Source organism: Setaria viridis, chromosome 5 (genome assembly GCF_005286985.2).
Source record: "Setaria viridis chromosome 5, Setaria_viridis_v4.0, whole genome shotgun sequence".
NCBI lineage: Eukaryota > Viridiplantae > Streptophyta > Magnoliopsida > Poales > Poaceae > Setaria > Setaria viridis.
The window spans coordinates 86,546-105,898 of NC_048267.2; the positions used below are offsets into that span (position 1 = coordinate 86,546).

The window sequence follows — 19,353 nt, forward strand, 5'->3', positions numbered from 1 at the left end:
TTTGCCGGCTTTGATTACTACTATATACTACATGATCAGTGCAATACTGTCACCGGCCGAAGAAAGTAATCACCGTAATGCATGGGATCTCCATCGTCTTTGCCCTTGCCATTTTGCTTTTCTTCCTTGCCATTTTGCTTTTCTTTCTTAATTATTTATTTAATTTAATAGTTTTTTTAGGCTGCAACGGTGGGTGGATATCGCCCACCTGAACTCAATTGATACGGGGCAAAGCCCATAAAAGTTTACATCGCTAGTGCGGCGCGATCGGGAGGGGAAGCAGGGGGAGGGGAAGCTCGCAAGAGAGTGCGATTACACAGCAATGTCAATACACCAGGTTTCTAGGGGCGCGCAGTTCAGCCGTCACAGCGTGCGGACGCGCCAGAGCTGGATGTGGGACACCACCGCACCGCCATCGACGCCGGGCCTTGGTTGCATCCGTCGAACACCATGCGGTTGCGGCTCTTCCAAGCGATCCAGAGCAGCAAGAGGACGGCGGTGTTCCGTAGTGCGCCGTCTGGCAGCGGGATAGCGCGCACGAGGTTTTCCAGGCCGCGAGAGGGTAGATAGCCACCCAGAAGGCAGCGACGTGCGGGCAGTTGAAGAAGAGGTGTGTGATGTCCTCCGGTACAGCCAGGCAGAAGGGGCAGAACTCTGTCCCCAGAGCGCCATGGCGGTAAAGGAAGCTACGGGTCCGCGTGTTCCTGTGTCGTAGGATCCAGAAGAAGACGCGCACCTTTACAACGGTGAAGTTGTCCCAGTTGATGCCGGCGAAGGGGGCGAAGCAGCCAGTCCGCTTCATCATCTTGTAGACCGTCCCTGAGCGTAAGGCGCGTTCCGAGCCCCAGAGGAGGTGGCAGGCGTCGGGCGCCCCCCCTCCCACCCCCTCGAGGCAAAGTCCATGAAGTCGAGACGACAACCCAGCGGGCTACCTTATGGCAGCCGCGCTCAGGCGGTTCTGCATGGGCAGCATTAGAACGCCCGAGCGGAATGCCTCCGCTGTGGTGATCTCCGGCGCGGTACAGTGCAAGAAGAGAGCGGGCAAGGCCGTGGCGAGTGGTCTGGCCATCGACCAGTTGTCGAACCAGAAGGAGATGGACTCCCCGTGCCCCAGGGTCACGCCAGTGACCGCCCTGTACATCGAAAGTAGGTCTTGGAACAGCATCCAGGACGCCGTCAGCGGTGACCACCTGTCGGAGTTGTACCAGTAGTGCACCCAGTTCACCCAGGGGTTGTAGTGGCCCGTCAACAGCTTGTCGACAGAATTGAGGAGGAGGCATGTGTTCTGGAGCTCGATGTTGACAATGTCGAGGCCGTCTTCGTCTTTGAGGCAGCACACCATGGTCGAGGCAACCTGGCAGTCGCCCCAAGAGCAGGCGCGAGCGCCATTCCAGAACATAGCGCGTCGCGGCTTGTCCATGTGTTCCACAGTGGACTTGGGGAGACGGATCACCGCCATGGCATACACGAGCTTCATCAACATGACTGCATTGGTCAGGGTTAGGCGCCCGTCGCGGTTGAGGAGGTGGACATGCCAGCCGGGGATGCACTGCTCAACAGGGATGGTGAGCTCATCCAAGACGCACGCCGGCAGCTTGGCATCAGAGAGCGGGAGGCCAAGGTATGTCTGGGGAAGCTCACTACGCCGCAGCCCAGGATGCCGACTAGGGAGGATGCAAGCTCCTCATTGACGTGGATGGGCACAAATGTGCTCTTGGTGTAGTTGATGGCGAGGTCGGTCTCCATAGCAAACTTGTCGAGGACGAGTTTGAGGCGGCGGACTTGGGGTTCCTCCGCGTGGATGAGGATCAGGGTGTCATCCGCATACTGGATGACAGGGCACTCGAGGTTGTCCACCAGGGGGTGTTGGATCGGAGAACCACCGAAGCGTTGGCATTGGTGATCATGCGGTGCAGGAGATCCGCGACGATGATGAGAGGTAGGGGCTTAGCGGATCACCTTGCCGGAGGCTGCGGTGGCAGGGAATCCAAGGCCCCGGGACACCGTAGAGGAGGACCGTGGCGCGTCCTGAGGTGAAGAGGCAGCTCATCCATGCTCGCCATCAAGCCCCAAATCCCCACGCAGCCAGGATGCAGTCAAGCGCCTCCCAGCTGATGGAGTCGAAAGCCATGTGGAAATCCAGCTTCAGGGCGATTGTTGGCACCCCCCGCTTGCGGCAGCATTGGAGGACCTCCGAGGCAAAAAGGAAGTTGTCAGTGATAGAGCGCCCCTTCATGAAGCCAGTCTGCAAGTCAGAGATGAGGCTCAGGATGGCCCCTTGGAGGCGGTTTGTCAGGATCTTGGCGGCAAGCTTGGGCGCACAGTTTTGAAGACTGATGGGTGGAACCCATCAGCGGTGGTGGCGTCAAGCTTCTTAGGGATGAGGACGATGTGCGCCTGGTTGATCTGCTCAAGCTCAGCTTCACCCTTGTGGAAGGCATCCAGGAAGGCCATGACGGAGTCATCGATCACCGGCTAGAAGGTTCTGTTGAAAGCCGAGCCAAACCCGTCAAGGCCAGGACTACTTGTGGAGCGCCTCCTTCGTCTCTGAGGTGGTGAAAGGGGCCTCTAGAGTCACAAGGTCAGAGACAGGCTCGAGGAGCACCGCGGTCGCCGGCGGGAGGACGACCGGGACGCTAGTGCCCAAAAGCCCAGAGAAGAAAGAGTGCAGGATGCACTCTTTGGCAGCGTGGGTGTAGGCGGGGGCTACGCCATCATGGAACACTAGGATCTTGTTGCTGCGGAGGCGGGCGGAGGCCGAGGCATGGTAGAACACGGTGTTCTCATTCCTGAACTTGCAGAGCTTGAAGGAATATTGCTGCCGCCAGTAGACGGCCAGCACCCAAGGTGCCTGCGCGCACCGCGCGGAGACCAGCTGCCGTAGCAAGAGCTCAGAGGCGGATAGGCGTCATGTTTCCTCGAGGAGGTCAAGGACCTCAATGATGAGGTCGCAGGCCCTCAGGACCACATCTGGCCTGTTCTTGGCGCGCGCCCACTTCTTGCACTCAGCCTTAGTCCATTTGAGGCAGCGCACCAGCCTCGCTGCCGGTTTGCCACCCGTATTTTGGGGGCACTCCCAGACTCAGCGGATGAGGTCGTGGAAGGTAGAGCACAGCCCCCATGCCTTCTCATATCAGAAGACTTGTGACACCAGGGTAGAAGACGACACAGTGACCAGGAGCAGCACATGGTCCGACATGGGGCGCGGCAAGGAGTGCAGCGTGGAGTTGTACAATGTCGCACCCCATGCCACATTGATGAAAGTGCAGTTGAGGCAAATGAGGGTGGGGGCATCGCGCAAGTTCGACCACGTGAAGCGGCGATCTAGCAGCAGTAGCTCCTGGAGGAGGAGGGTGTCGATGGTGTCATTGAATAGCGTGGTGCTGGCCACGTCGAACCGGTCATTGTTCTTGTCCTCCGGTGCCCGTGCGATGTTGAAGTCTCCCAGGACTAGCCAGGGGCAGGCGCATTGCCCCGCGATGGAGGTGAGCTCAGCAAAGAACATGGGGTGGGAGCCGACATCGCAGGGCGCGTAGACGTTGGTGACCACGAACGGGTGGGCGTCAGTAGCTGTTAAGAAGAAGCAGCTTAGGGAAAAATGGAGGGGAATAGAGCGCGTGAGCATCGCCGATCCCAGGCCATGATGATTCCTTTGGATGCATCATTGGCATCAAGGGCAGCAAAGGAGGAGATGCCAGGGGGGAGGAAGATAGCAGCTTTAAACATCGTCAGCACAATGAGCTTCATCTCCTGGAGGCAAACAATGCTAAAGCCGTGGTTAGCAAGGTTGCTTTTCACGTCCGTGCACTTGTCCGCATCGCCAAGCCCCCGAACGTTCCACCCGCAAATAAGAAGGCACCGTGTGTTAGACATAAGAACTTGATTGGCACCATAGGTACAAAAGGCGCTTCGAGGCACAAATGAGCCTTACCGACAGGCCAGCGAAGAGCTCAGAGGCGGGGAGACCATGGACAAAAGAGAAGCTTGAGCCAACAACGGGGAGCAAACAAGAGGAGGCCCTCCAGAACAAAAAACTACAGGGAGGCACCTTGCCAGATTGCTGTGCGGCGATCATGGGTCACCATCGATTACAGGGGTGCAGGCAGTAGAGAACGCGGCCATGGCAGGCGCGTCCAGGTCGCAGCCGTCGCCAAGGGCGTGTAGCTCAAGCTAGGAGAGGGGCGTTGTGGAAGCAGGAGGGGCGGAACGCGGGGGGCACCCAAACGCACCACCTTGAGATGCGTTGCCCTAGCGAGCATCATGGCGAAGAGCGGGTTCTCCTAGGTGTGGACCCACGTACTTGGCGGGCGAAGGGCGGCAGTGCCATGCACGGTGCGGGCAGGGCACCGGTACCGGTGCAGGGTCCACCAAGAGAGCGGTAGGAGCTCTAGAGCACGCATGTGCCACCTCCGCGTGTGCAGTGCTGAGGATGTCTGTGGCACAGCAGACACGCGGCAGGGTGCATATGTTGCACCTGACCTAGGAGAGGGTGCTCAGGAGGGCGACAGTGTTGTGGATGATGCCGAACGTGCCAGCGACAAGGTTGACAAGTGGAGCCCCTAGCGCGCCAACGGAGTCCGGAGGTAGGGATAGGCGGGGGACCTTGAAGAAGGCGAGTTCCCCAGAGGGCCCCACTAGAAGGATGAAGATGTTCCTGGGGTCACGTGCGCTTGCATGGCCACGGGTAATGGGAACGGGAGGCAGGAGAGCACCACCATGGCTGGCTCTGTCTGAGCTGGGTCCAGGGCAGGGATCTCATCATGCATCACCACACCGTCGGCGCGGCCTCCTGGGGGAGCGAGAGGAGCCACGCCACCGCCAGGGGCGAGGAGGCCACTGGGAGCGCCAAGGAGGAAGGTTCCCCCAGCACCCAAGCCAGCGCCCGAGCCAGCACCAGGAGGGCCCCTATCGAGAGAGTCAGGCCCTTCACCCCAGCGGCAGACGCGACAAACGTCGGTGAGGGAGTAGGAGCCATTGTCCTTCTTGAGCTGTAGGGAGGCGGGGATGCCAGAGAAGCTCTCAAACTTGGTGGTGATGATAACAACAGTGTAGCCGCTGCCGAGGAGGCAGACTTGAGATATGTGAGTAGGGTTCGCCACAGCCCCCATGGCGACGAAGATGTTCACCTTGTTCTAGTGCAGGAGTGGGAACCGCTCCAGAGTGAGGGTCGTGAAGCCACCATGTTCGAAGGAGCCTTTGAACTCCATCTCATCCGGGCGCTCGAAGTGGACGGTGTCGTCAACCATGGAGTCACATACAACCCGCGAGTTGAAGACGACCATGCCAGCGCCACGAGCCGCGGAGAGGATGGGGTGATGCTCACCAAGGAGGATGTCACTGAGGATGAGGGCACGGCGTACCAGGGATGCAAGAGCCGGGGCTGACGAACGCGTAGACAAAGCAGCTCAAGGCCGGCCAATTGATCGGTGGCATGTAGACGTCGCAGCAATCCACCCAGAAGAGGTTGCCGGTGGAGGCACCAGCGGAGGGGGTGAGCGTGGTAGAGCTGGCGGAGAGGTGGGCTCCACAGGAGGAGCCACCGACCCCCCAGATGAGCCCTAAGCAGAGGCCAGCAAGGCAGAGGGAGCCAGAGGCACGGTGGTGCCAGCCGGTGGAGGGAAGTCGTCGAACAGCGCCCCCAAGGGGAGCGGCGGCGGCAGCTAGGAGGGGGTGCCGTGGGGGGGCGCCGGTAGAGGAGCCAGCCTTGTCGGGAGAGGCTGGCGACACCCAACCCCTACGAAAGGGGGTGGGCAGATGAGGTGGCGACCAGGGGCGCGCCACCCCACGCAAAGGCAATCCCGACATGCTGGCAGAGCATCAGTGTCGGAGAGAGCACTTGAAGAAGCAGTGGCCGGAGAACCCAAAGCCCTGGCAACACACCGGGTCGTGGCAGTCAGTGATGGAGTGGTTGCGACCGAGGCAGCGGAAGTAGTGCATGGGGGATGTGGGTGAGGTGGGCGAGGGGAAGAGGGGTTTTGAGGAAGGGGTGGAGGCCGACGTGGAGGTCGAGCGGGGGAGGAGGTGACCGATGCATATAATCCCGAGAAGGGACAAGCAGAGGCACTGCCCAGGCCATCGCCCACAGCAGGCGATGGTAGAGGGGCAGGAGTGCAGGGGCAGAGCAAGGGGCCGCCCGGCAAGAGAGGTGGCGCGGAGCCCCGGGCAGGTGTAGACGACAAGGGCATGTCGAGAGAGAGAGGAGGGGCGGTCGGATTCTCCTCCCTGCGCAGCGTCATAAACGCGACGGGACGGGAGGGAGACGAGGGTAGCGCGGGGGGAGGACCCGAGTGGGGAGCACCAGGGTTAGGGGCAGAGCACCCCATGACAGGCGCTGGTACGGCAAAAGGGGGAAGGCCATGCGGGCGCTAGCAGCAGGGGGGCCCACCGACAGCAAGTCAACGGGCATTTGAAAAAAAAGCCCGTTGAATGGTCGCTAGCCGGGAGGGGAGGATGACAAGGTGGACACCGCCGAAGTAGAGCCCACCGCGGCGGAGGATGGCAGCTACCACGGCGGAGCGGAGACCGGGGTAGAGAAAACACCGGGCAGGGGATTCTCCACGGAGAACCGGTCGGCAGGCGAGGAGAAGAGGAAGGTGAGCGCAGCTACCATCCAAGAGGAGTTGACATGGGAGGTGCCGACGGCGTGGACAACCCAGAGGAGGGTGGGGGAGGCAAAAGGGGAAGACGGGGAGAAGGGGCAAACCACCAGGACATGGAAGTCCAGAAGGATGGCGGAGGCGAACAGCACGCCGGGGCGGGGAGGAGTGAGAGGGGAGACCCAGCGGCGAGGTTGGTTTTTGGGCAGAGGTGGAGGTCGAGGTGGCAGAGTGGGAGCAGGGGTAGGAGCGGGGCGAGAGCGGGTAGAGGGGGAGGGCAAAATGCCGGTGCCAAGGAGGTTGAGGGCGGAACCTCGGAGCAGCGGGATGGGAATGCCGCGACAGCGATGGCGCGTACTTGGGCATTGAGCCCTACGGGAGCATCGGGGGAGAGCCTGGGTCCCCGGAAGAGGCTAGGCAATCGGGGTGGCCGCTGGTGCCGGAGGGGCAGGACCGGCGGGCGGGGTTGGGGAGGTTGCTGGGGTGGCCACCGGTGCCAGTGCGGCGGGGCCGGCGGGTTGGGGCGAGTCGGGGTCAAGCGGCCTCATCCTCATTTAATTTAATAGTAATACCAATAATAAGATAAGATATAAGAAAAGATCGAAAAGAGTAGTCTTCATCATCCATCAGCTGGTAGCTGCAGGCCCATGAATGAAAGTGTGCGCTAGCTCAAAGAAAGGAACAAATTAAGAGGCTGCTAGCTACGTTGCGTGTATCGGCCCAGCTGCCGGCAAGTTAAATTTTTGGGAAACGCTATGGTCAGGGCGTCCGGACGGTCGGACGCTCCCCACCACGCCGTTCCTTCTACCGTTTTTTTCTTCCCTATCCCTTTTCTTCTTCAACCTTCCATCCCGACGTATTCCTCATCCATCCCGGTGGCGGCACGCTCCCCAACCCCGGCAGGCTCGTCCCGCACCCCGGTGGCCTCGTCCCCCACCCCAACGGCGGCGCGCTCCCCCACCACGGCGTCCTCCTCGTCCACCCCGGCGGCGGCGCGCTCCTCCACTTCGGGAACCTCGTCCCCCACCCTGGTGGTGCCCCTCCCCCCACTCCGGCGTCCTCAACCAACCGGGAGCACCCAACACCCCGGATCCAGGCTGGTTGTCGTGGATCTGAGTGTTGCAATAGGTACCTCATGGTGTTGCAATAGTTATTTTTGGATGTTGCAACGGTGGCTTTTGATGTTTCATCTGTTTTGCAACAGTCTGACTTGCCAGCAATCGGGTGTTGCACCAACTTGTTCATGATGTTGCATATATTTGTTTTCTTTGTTTCGTCTCTTCTTCTTTCGTTATTGCAATGTTGTAAGAGATGTTTTTTTGTTGTTGCAATGTGTCTGTTTTGAATGTTGCACGAAGCAATTCGGGATGTTTCGTGCACGTAAAGGTGTTGCGATCCTCGGTGTTGCAAGTGTTGATTTTTGATGTTTCGATAGTTATTTTTCAATGTTGCGACGGAGCGTCCGATAAAACAAAATTATCGGACGTCCGGGCGCTAGCACTTCCCTAAATTTTTTGCTAGCTTCATTCAGTACCTTTTCCATGCAATGCAAGGAAGGAGAGAGAATTAGTTTTTCGGATCATGCATGTGAAAGTACGTGTTCGCTTAGCCTTGTTGCAGCACTGATGCAAGGAGATCGAAGGAACTTAATTCTTCTTCTCCAGGAGCAAGCAGGAGGCTGCAGCAGGAACTTAACATCCCAAGAGCTGAGGCATCCATCCATGTCCCTGGCGTCGATGAGGCATCATCTATCGATCCATCAGTCCAACAAAAAAAAAACGCAAGGAACCGATGCCTGCGATTAGATTCCAACCCGGGATGGGAAGGCAGGCGTAGGTGCAGCCCACGTACACCGCTCCCGTTTCGTCGATGCTTTAGCTTTATTACGGAAGCATATCCTTCCCATCTCATCTGTAATAATCTGCTCTCTCCCACACCTCCTCGAGCAAATTAAACTTGTTGCTAGCTTGGAAACGTTCCAACACGTACGACATCAATTCCAAATCCAAATGAAATGGCCATACACGCATTGTCATGGTGCACATATGCTGTAATGCAAGGATATTCAATTCATTCATTCATTCAGAAAGAAAGAAAGAAAGACGAACGTTTCGTTTCCCAGACCTAAGTACCTAACACGATATCAATTCCAAATCCATGGAGACGTGTGATGGCGAGGTGAGTGAGCCCGGCCGGCCCTAGTGCGTGTGGTGGCGGCTTGCGCTTACCTTGTGCTACCTCCACCTGACCCTTAGCTTCTCCTTTTTCTTTTATTTCCTTTTTTCTTTAACTACTTTATTAATTATGTGTAAAATAATGTGCAACAACACCAGCACGTCTAAAGCTGCATGGTCTGCTAGCCCTTTAATTTCCAACGAGGAATGCACGTAGGCTTTATTTATTTATTGTTGCAAATGATTCCTGTTCGTGGTCAAATTTGACATTAAGCCGATCTGGCGAGGCCGATCGGTTTGTCAAAGCGGTCTGACCGTTCTAGCGAGTCCGAGAAGAATTGAGGAATTTAAGACTTGTAAAAGGATTTTCTTGCGGACTAAGATCTCGCCACCCTATAAATATAAAGACACGGCCGATTGAGGTTGAACCCAATCGATCAAATACAATTGTCTTTTCTAGCTCCAATCCCAATCTTTTCCAATTGGACCACCAACAGTAAGGATGGATTTAGCGGATTGGATGGGTTAGTCAAAGCGATCTTTCAGCTGAATTCACTACCAAGTTATCCTTTTCTTCTCACACCATCTAGTATAGTTTGACCATATATTATATAATCCCATCAATGTAGTCAAAGTTACCTCAAAATATTCGAAGCTTATATGCTGTCGTTTCTCAAATGCTGATAAACACAAAGCTCATTTAGAAACTTTTGTGAAGTCAGGTGCCTTCAGCCGAAAAGAAATAAAATGCCGGACAGAAACTTTAAGGTGGTTCTAACTAGACTACAGCTGCTAGCTAAGTTGTATGCACGCTTGGGCATGCATATGGCCTAGCTGGTAGGCAAAGATATATATACGCCCGTCGGAGTCAAAACCCATTCCATGATTCAGGTACTCTCTTTTACTTGTTTCATGGAGATCTTCTCGTACAATGTTGTTTGTGTTGAAAAAGAGGCAGCGCCGCTACGAGAGTACGCTAATACGCTTCCACCTAGCAAGTCCATTAGAGCAACTTTAGTAGGTCATCTAAACAGCCCCTATCTCAACCGGAGCACTATTTTTTTACTAACTCTCCCAATACGGTAGTTAGATTGGGAATTGGAGAACTTATGAAAATGCTCTAAACCCGTTGGGAATTGGGAATGTCGGATCTGTGCCTTCGCCGTCCATACGCGCCGCCTGCTGCCTCGAAGTCGTGCTGCCGCCACCAGGCAATGTAGGGCTCGAGGTGAGAGAGGGAGTGAGTGGAAGAGGAGAGAAAGGGAGGAATCGATTCCTCCGTTGGCTGGCGTGAGGAAACGGCCCTTGGTCAGGGGTACATTTGTCCAGCCATGGAAAATCTTACAGGTTTCTAAAGGTTTTTCACGGTATGGTCCAACGGAACTAACAGCAATGTCATTTTGGGATGAAAGTTGAGGTCAGTGTCAAATAAGGAAGGAAGAAATTCTAAGGGTTAAGGAAGGAACGAGTCATTTTCGTAGTGTCAAATAGGGAGTAATCTCTACGGTAGTTGGATTGGAAATTGGAGAACTGCTGGAAATACTCTAAACCCTCCATTTTATGGAGGCCTCCAAAATTCCCCCGCAACCTCCATTCTTGAGGGTTCTCTAAAAACCCCTCTATCGGTATGAATTGTTTAAAGAGTATGACTAGAGTTGAGAGAAAAAAACAAACTCCTATAAAGTAGGGGCAGCCCCTGCTCAAAAGTACTGCTGAAAATGTTCTAATCCATCATGGATCAACATCCTCCCGGTGGTAATTAAGCAAAGCATCCGGTAATTCCCGCTATATATGTGGTCGCCAACCTTATATTACGTGGATACATTGTTGGGGTGCTGATGCATGCTTTATTAATTTAAAACAAGCTAAGCACCATCGGTCGTGCGTGCCTCTCGCATGACATGAATAAAAATATATACAATAATAATCCATTTGCTAATTGATTCGGATGGATGGAGAAATATATAATATTATTAGTACAATAAGATAATGGAGATAAAGAAAGCTAAGGCATGCATGCGTGATGTGGTTGCGATCCAAGTCAGCGCCACCGTGGGCAACATGCACGCATATCTCACACTATCTAGCCCCCATTTGGCATGGCTCTCCTACCGGCTCTTGCGGCAGCTTTTGCACAAGCTGTACCAAACGCCTCAAATGAAAACGGCTTCAACCCGTGAGCCGCGCAAAAGCCACTAGCAAAAACAACTGGACGGGATGAGCCGTAAAAAATGGCTTCCCCCGGCTTCTCTCCATCCACGTACGTGATTTTCCATCTTTCTCCCCGACTGCTCTCCTCCCCGGCGCACGCGCGCTGATGGCCGCCTCCCAGCGCCGTGCCCCACCGGCTCCTTGCGCCGCGCCAGCGGCCTCCTGCGCCACGCCCCGCCGCCTCCCTACGCCGCGCCCTACCCGCCAGGTGCACGCGCTCACGCGGGGCCACGGTGTGGGGGCATGACCGCCGGGAGGGAGAGTCCGGGAGGGAGGAGGGAGGAGAGAGGAGGGGCCGGCTGGGATCGGATAAGGAGAGGGGAGGGGCGGTCGGGATAGGATGAGGAGAGAGGAGGGGAAAAGAAAAGAGGGGGAGGAAAGAGAAATAAAAAAGGAAAGGAAAAGAAAAAAAAGAAAAAGAAAAGAGAGAGAAAAATATATAAGGGTATTTTGGATATTTGACACCTTCTTTACATTCTAAAAAGCTAGGAGAAGCTGTTTTGCCCAACATTTTCGTATAAAATAAGCTAGAGCTAGAAAAAGCTGCTTTTTTTATAGGAGCAGAGCTATTTTTTCAGGCCTTGCCAAACGGGACCCTAGTGGGCCGGAGTGCCTGACTGCGACTGACTGACTGGCTGCAAAAAGATGGAGCCACCTAGCCTCTCAATGCAATTCCTTCCAAAATGAATACAGCCTCGACCACATGAAGCCACCCTCTGCACAGGCCTATAAATACCCATGGATGGTAGCTACCTAGATAGCCCGGCCACCAGTCAAACAACAATGGCGGCGGCGGCAGCGGCTGAAGCAGCTGCATCCCTCAAACGGCGCTCCATCCCTAGCAGTAGCAGCATCAGCATGCTGACGCGGTTCCACGCCGGCTACTTCCGCATCAGCCTGGCGCTGAGCGGGCAGGCGCTGCTGTGGCGCACGCTCACCGGCGACGGCGACGGCGACTCCTCATCATCGAGCACACCGATGGTGCGGTCGCTGCCCTCCGCCGCCTTCCTCCTTCTGTGGTCGCTGGCGCTACTTGCTTTGGTAGCCCTCGCGGCGCTGTACGCCGCGCGCTGCCTGCTCCGCTTCCCCGCCGTGCGCGCCGAGTTCCGCCACCACGTCGCCATGAACTACCTCTTCGCGCCCTGGATCTCGTGCCTGCTGCTCCTGCAGTCGGCGCCGCCCTTCCTGCGCCCCGCCGCCGCGCCCTACCGCCTGCTCTGGTGGGCCTTCTCGCTGCCCATCCTGGCGCTCGACATCAAGGTCTATGGGCAGTGGTTCACGCGGGGCCGCAAGTTCCTCTCCATGGTCGCCAACCCGGCCAGCCTCATCACCGTCATCGGCAACCTCGTCACCGCCAGGGCCGCCGCCAAGATGGGATGGCACGAGGCCGCCGTCGCCATCTTCGCCGTCGGCGCCGCGCACTACCTCGTGCTCTTCGTCACGCTCTACCAGAGGTTCCCCGGCTCCGACTCGCTGCCGGCCGTGCTGCGGCCGGTCTTCTTCCTCTTCTTCGCGGCGCCCAGCATGGCGTCGCTCGCCTGGGACGCCATAGCAGCCTCCTTCGACACATGCTGCAAGATGCTATTCTTCGTATCCCTCTTCCTCTTCGCGTCCCTGGTGCGTGCATACATGAGTTACTTACTAATATTTAATTAATATAAAAAGAAAGCAAGTGCTAGCTAGTGCACAAGCATTATCGATCGATGGAGTATACTTTCTGTATGTCAACCTTTTTATTCTCGTTGGTGGAGAAAAAGCTAGTACAGTAGCTAATAAGATACCTGGCCTTCGTTCCATCAGCTAGGATATACATCTGTGTAGCTAGCTAGTGCCTATAGACTCACTGCCAACTACAGTAGCTCTCAGGTCTCCATGGTGGTGACCGTGACGGCTGTGTGCATGCGTGCGTCGTCATGAACTGGATTGGCATTGGATCGATGTGTGTGTGTGTGTGTGTGTGTGTGTGTATAATATAAGCATATATATGGTGGCCTGCAGGTTTCCCGGCCGGCGCTGTTCCGGCGTGCGATGCGGCGGTTCAGCGTGGCGTGGTGGGCCTACTCGTTCCCGGTGACGGTGCTGGCGCTGGCGTCGGCGGAGTACGCGCAGGAGGTGCGGCAGGCGGCGGCGAACGCGCTGATGCTGGCGCTGGCCGTGCTGTCCGTGGCCGTCACCCTCGCGCTCATGCTCTTCAGCGCCCTCCGTACCGCCGACCTGCTGCCGCACGACGACCCCTTCGACTGCCCCCACCTACCTATGTAAAAAGCTAGCTAGCTTAGCTTCTTGACCGGCCACATACACATGCAGCTAATGCTTGCTCCAGATATACCTGTATGTATGTGTGTATGTGTGTGTGTATCGTACGTATATATGTGTATACAAATAGTAATTTGGGATGGGACGGAGAGGTCGGATCTATAATATGTACGTGCAGCCCCAGCCGTCCGGCCGGGTGCGCTCTCCCTCTCTCACCCACACCCACACCCACACCCCGATATGGTCACGGCTCCTATTCATCGTCTACCTCGAATCGTAGTCCTCGCACGAGAGAGCACTGCACAATGCAATGCAATGCTGCAACCATCGACCAGGATGTATCATGCTGCACAACCACCTACCTTACCAGCTTTTTCTTTGGTCCTGTTATACTTTTAAAGTTGTTGCTCCACTTCAGTGTATTCAACATTTAGAAGTTAAATATTTTTAAATAAACTAGTTCAGCATTTCATACAGTGATGTTGAAATAGTATGTATAAAATATTGGTGCAACGTATCTAAAATGCTAAAGTAGTTCACTCAAAATGAACGTATCTAAAATGCTAAAGTAGTTCACTCAAAATGTTGACGTTCAAATAACAAACTAAAGTAATCATATTAGATCTCATTTTGTAAAGGTATAAAGTGAACTGAAGTTGAATGCACGATCTCGTTTTGTAAAGATATAAACTGAACTGAAACTGAATGCACCGCCATTAGAGAGAAAAGTGAGCTTGAAATTTGGAAAACAAACCTTAAAACCCATCAATACCAATCTGCTGCTACCTAAAATTCATAAGCAACTTTCTTCTAGAAGATACATAGATACGGTACCTATCGGATTCTGATACTGCAGGCCTACTAATTGAAGGACCAAGATCAGTTTCAGTCCAAGAGGGATAGCGAGGTATATTTTTCTATTTTTTTAGACTTAGGATCGTGCCCGTGCGTTGCTACGGGCAACCAAACATTAGTATTGCAATACACATAGCATTCAACAAGACTAATAATATAAAAATCAGAACAAATATTAATTTAGTATTTAATCAAGAACATAATTATTTAATTAAACAAAGCTATACGCCACGCATCTAAAGGGCAATCAAATCTATTTTATGTCAGCAGGAATATATCTTCGATACTCATTCGCTTCGTGCGCCAAAAGATTGATGAAGAAGTTTCGCCGCACTGTCATCGTATCCTATACATAAATCGAGCTACCTGATAGAAATAAATGTGCCCGGAAACTTAAAAAAAACTACAAATTCATGATAGCGCAGAGACACCAGAATCAAATTAGAGCAGGAGCTAGGTAAGCAATTGAGGCATTCCATCGAATATGTTGAGAGCATATGTCAACTCAAAAAGGTGTGAGCATGCTACCAGTGTGGCCGGCATATCATAAATCATAAACTACAGACATGAAGTAATTGTATCGATAAACATCGAAGACTGACAAGTGCACAACACAAGGGAATGTTATTATTGATATACATGTGAATATCATGCAGACGCTACTTGCAATTTGTACAGCAAAAGGTTGACCTCATAGCCTTTATCCTATTTTCTTCAGAAGTGCTCCAGCTGGGGATGCTGCAGATCATATCAGAAATGCTGGCATAACCTAAACACCTGACAAATAGGTTAACGCAGAGATGAAGGCAGATCACAGGCAATTTATACAGCAAAAGATTGACAAGAGTCTTCGTTCTATTTTTCTACAACAGTGCTCGAGGAGATGTTGCAGTCACAACAAAAAGTGCTGCCATAACTTGTCTTTTCAGGCTTAACTGATGCACTTGTCAACGAAGGTGGAATCTGAATCTTATTATATGAGGTTTGGTTTCAGGTTTATGATTTTTTTAAAATAAAAGGGTTATGTAAAATGACATCAAGAATATAGCAAAGACATTACCTTATTGTTCCACCTTGTTTTGTATATGAGCACTCTCAGATCTTATCAAAGGTGAAATAAAGCTTATGGCTAACATCATGTGAGTGAGAGCTAGTTTAGAAATTTTAGGCGGGTTCAGTAGTGCAAAACTAACATAGCAAGGGGCACCGAACTTCTCAACAGTCCCAAGGCATATCCCAGGCAAGCATAGTATATAAGGAATTAAGGATTAACCATGAGCAGCCGAGCTTCCTGGAAACACCCCGTAGTGGCATACAGAGATTAAAAAGTGATCAGATAGCATTTCGATTTTTTGCAAGCTTTGGGAATTACAGATTCATTGCTTAATAATTAGATCTAATACAGAATGCAATGATTTACATTACCTTGGTTGTACGATTTCCATGTTCTTAATATCTTGTGACAGTTGACATTCAGAGAATCAACACTGTAAAATAAAAATGAAAAATGGTTTAAGTAGTCATGAAGGAAGTAAAGCTATGGACATACTATTATGTAAAATGTTTTACAGCAATAAACTCATTATATATGCTCTCGAACTATCTACCAAGTTTCAGATCAGTATTGTCCGGGTGCTTTAATTTTAGGTTGCAACCTCAAAACCTACTATCTTATTGATTCATATGTTCTATGTCGTAGCATTTAAATTTCACATAGCCATTCATGCATGGATAAATGCACAAAGTTTGTTCTTGATGCCTGTTTGAGCACACATCTGTGGCCCAAAACATTAGAAGAGCAGTATTTGCAGTTCAGAAACTAAGAGAGCTATATGATTTCTCTAATAGTTGTTATGAAATTTTAAGCCCATATTCTACATGAGATTAAGACAACATTATTATATGGTTGCTTTGTATCCGGCGAGACTAAGGATAAGTATAATTAATTATGTTTATTAACAGCAAGTAGTTATCTCCGACTTGTACAGGCAGCCATATGCTTTTCCTAATTAGAGAGACATGTTTCCTTCAGCTGAGTCGCCATGGAACCCAATTGAATGTTACCATTTGGCACGAATTTGAGCAATAATCGTTTCAACAAACTGAGTACCACAAAAGAAGCACAATTGCTTGAGAAATAATTAATATAAATGGTAATTTATACAGCACAGAAGAATAGTTCTAGTCATTTATCAGTGAGTAATGCTAGTAATTGCTGTTTTGGTTACGTCCAGCTGCTGGTAGGAAATTGGTGGATATTGAATTCAAATGAATATATATTGTGGATAGATTAATACCTGCGCGGGGCCATAATCATGTACAATATTACAGGCTCTTGCTTCCGTTTTTGTTATTAGGCATTTCTACAAACAACTTGTATGCAGTAGAGACAGCTCGTCAGAGGGAGCAGCGGCCATATGCACGGACAGAGGGGAGGGCTGCAGAGGCTGCTACGGCCGGCGGCGGCGAGAGCGCGTCTGTGGTTGAGACGCTACGCGGCCGCGTTGCCGCTGGCCCCGCCCGCCCCGTGCTCCAGGCGCTGTGGCCGCCAAGCGGGCCCGCCGCCTCCAGTGGCGGGGTACATTTTCGGTGCTCGACCGAGGGTGGATCTGCCATAGCCCCCTGCCCACGCTTCGTTCCTGCGCGCGCCTTCTCGCCATGAGTGTGGCGCTGTAAGGGAAGGAAGGTGAGAGGCACTGGGAGCAGGAGGAGAGGAGCAGCTGCTTCACCATCGAGGCGGAGCAGGAGGGGGATGGCTGGTGGCCTCACTGCCCCGTGCGGCAGAGGGGAGTGTGACGCGCAGTGAACGAAGTGGGCCGGCGAAAAGGTGGACGGGGATGGCCACATCGAACGGGGGGGAGCTCCCCTGCCACCACCGCTTGAGCCCGAGAGCACAACGAGCAGCAGCAGGAAAGGAGGGCCGTCGGCGTCCCCGCGCTCCTCCGCCGCGGATACCTCGCCGCCGCCAGACCCCGATCCCACCCGAGCCCGGGGTCCTCCTCTCGTGTATTCATTGATCCATAGTTTTATTGTTGGTTTCCACTGCATTTAATCTTGAGCTTAATGAGTTGTTTTCGCCTGACATGCGCGCGGCGAGCGAGTGCTGGTTGAGCTTCGCGGGATCGATCCGAAAGAGAAGCTAGCAGCGGGTGCACGTGTCCACGAGACGAGAGTGATGGAGCCGCCATCCAGCTGTTTTCAACGATGAGCAGTTCCGTTTTGTTCGTTCGTAAGCCACGCACGACAACGACAAGGAAAAGCGACTGCCTACCTTGCGTTGCCTTGGGTGAGAACGCACGGCGGCTGCCGACATGGACATCATCACTAGCTGCTACAGAGATCTTGGTCCTGTTCCTGTTACGTCGTTTGACCAGAGCTACGCGCGCTATAATGGTGTATCCTGGTTACTCGATCACTACTGTAATTACGAATTAACCAGATCGATGGTTGCGATGATAAGTAGAGTAGATCGCATGCATTGATGGGTTTGGCGTGGCGGTGCCAACCTTTCACATGATCCGAACGGCCCCATTGATTGCAAGCCGGGCCGGGGCCCTTTTTCTTCCTCTCTTTCTTTCTGTCCTAGCTTCTGGCCATTCACATGCATGCCTGCCTGCCCGGCCATTTTCTTTCTTCAATCTTCATCGATCAATCAGCTCGATGATGCCTCGGCCTAGCTTGGTGGCTCTGTACGTGAGCATCTGCTCCGTGCTGTTCATCGCCTCCAAGATGCTCATCTCCTTCCTGCTCTACAAGAAGTGGGCGCGCAAGAAGCGCATCATCGACAACAGCCTCGCCGGCGGCAGGATGGTCATCTTCCGCTCCGGCAGCGGCGGCAACAAGGCGCTGCAGTCGCTGAGCCCCAAGTCGTTCCTGGGCATGCTCATGGGCCTCTCCAGCAAGGACGTCATCGGCGCCGGCGGGTACGGCACCGTCTACCGGCTAAGGGTCGTGGGCAAGGCCGGCGGCGACGGCAAGGCGCCCTGCAGCTTGTTCGCCGTGAAGCGGCTCAACCGTGGCAGCGCCGAGATGGATCGCGGGTTCGAGCGCGAGCTGGACACCATGGGCGACATCAAGCACCGCAACATCGTGCCGCTGTGCGGATACTACGCGGCGCCCCACTTCAACCTGCTCATATACGAGCTCATGCCCAACGGCAGCCTCGACGCCCTGTTGCACGACTCCTCGAGCCAGGAGAGGCTCTCCAGCTGGCCATCCAGGTACCGGATCGCTGTGGGCGTCGCTCGCGGCCTCTCCTACCTCCACCACGACTGCATCCCGGCCGTGATCCACCGCGACATCAAGTCCAGCAACATCCTCCTCGACCACGCCATGGAGGCGCGCCTCTCCGACTTCGGCCTCGCCACCCTCCTCACCGGTGGCCCCAACGCCACCCACGTCACCACCGTCGTCGCCGGCACCTTCGGCTACCTCGCGCCCGAGTACTTCGACACCGGCAGGGCCACCACCAAGGGCGACGTCTACAGCTACGGCGTCGTCCTCCTCGAGCTGCTCACCGGCAAGAGGCCCACCGACGAGTCCTTCCTCGAGAACGGCACCAGGCTCGTCACCTGGGTCAAGGAGGCCATCGAGGACAAGCGCGAGGACCACGCCGTCGACGACGCCCTCCAGCTGCTCCCCGCCCACAAGGACCAGGTCAGGCTGCTCTTCTCCGTCGCCGACAAGTGCCTTGACTCCGATCCCGCCAACAGACCAACCATGGCGCAGGTCGTCAAAATCCTCGAGCACCAACAAGGGATTGATGAAGATCCTAGTAGCTAGTAGAATTTAGTAATTTGTCTATAGTGTAGACAGAGTGCATGTATTACATAGCTAGCCTGGCTATGTATAGTGATGAGCGATGTACGTACTTACTCCTAGTAATTGGAATAGTTGGGGTTATCGTCGGAGGAGGCTAGCACTGGGCTGCATTACTGACTGGGCCTTGCTAGTTGTCGCTCCTCTTCCATCCATCATTGTTGGTTAGTTACTTAGTCCACCCTAATTTTAGCTTCTAAAAAAGTTTTAGTCAGCTCCTAAAAGACTGTTTAGCTCCAGTGACTAAAACTAACTAAAGGTAATAAATGCTATGGCAAAAAGACAATACTGCCCTCCCCCATGACCTACTCCTTCTCTGCCTGGAGCCTCTTCTTCCCTGCCCCGCCCCACGCACACACGCACCCGCCCCTCCCCTCCCAGCCCCAAGCCCTCTCGCTGCCCCCGCCGTCAGCGGCCGGCGCCCTCCTCCCGCCGATGCCCCT

The 19,353-nt window shown here is 53.8% G+C and overlaps 2 protein-coding genes across 2 annotated transcripts; both read left to right on the forward strand.

The window, feature by feature from the left end:
- Window positions 1-11,533: 11,533 nt before the first annotated feature.
- On the forward strand, window positions 11,534-13,377 carry LOC117854764 (S-type anion channel SLAH4). The gene is made up of 2 exons (XM_034737005.2): window positions 11,534-12,598; window positions 12,980-13,377. Exons 1-2 carry the CDS (start codon window positions 11,720-11,722, stop codon window positions 13,241-13,243), a joined length of 1,143 nt encoding a protein of 380 aa, XP_034592896.1. The 5' UTR covers window positions 11,534-11,719; the 3' UTR covers window positions 13,244-13,377.
- Window positions 13,378-16,508: 3,131 nt separating this feature from the next.
- LOC117854763 (receptor-like serine/threonine-protein kinase At1g78530) lies at window positions 16,509-19,065 on the forward strand. The gene has a single exon (XM_034737004.2). It carries the CDS (start codon window positions 17,606-17,608, stop codon window positions 18,872-18,874), a length of 1,269 nt encoding a protein of 422 aa, XP_034592895.1. The 5' UTR covers window positions 16,509-17,605; the 3' UTR covers window positions 18,875-19,065.
- Window positions 19,066-19,353: the final 288 nt, after the last annotated feature.

Bases quoted from the DNA above. Each gene is read 5' to 3' on its own strand.
- LOC117854764 (XM_034737005.2), top strand. From the start codon at position 11,720: ATGGATGGTAGCTACCTAGATAGCCCGGCCACCAGTCAAACAACAATG. The intron at 12,599-12,979 runs GTGCGTGCATAC...GGTGGCCTGCAG, and splicing joins TCTTCCTCTTCGCGTCCCTG to GTTTCCCGGCCGGCGCTGTT.
- LOC117854763 (XM_034737004.2), top strand. From the start codon at position 17,606: ATGATCCGAACGGCCCCATTGATTGCAAGCCGGGCCGGGGCCCTTTTT.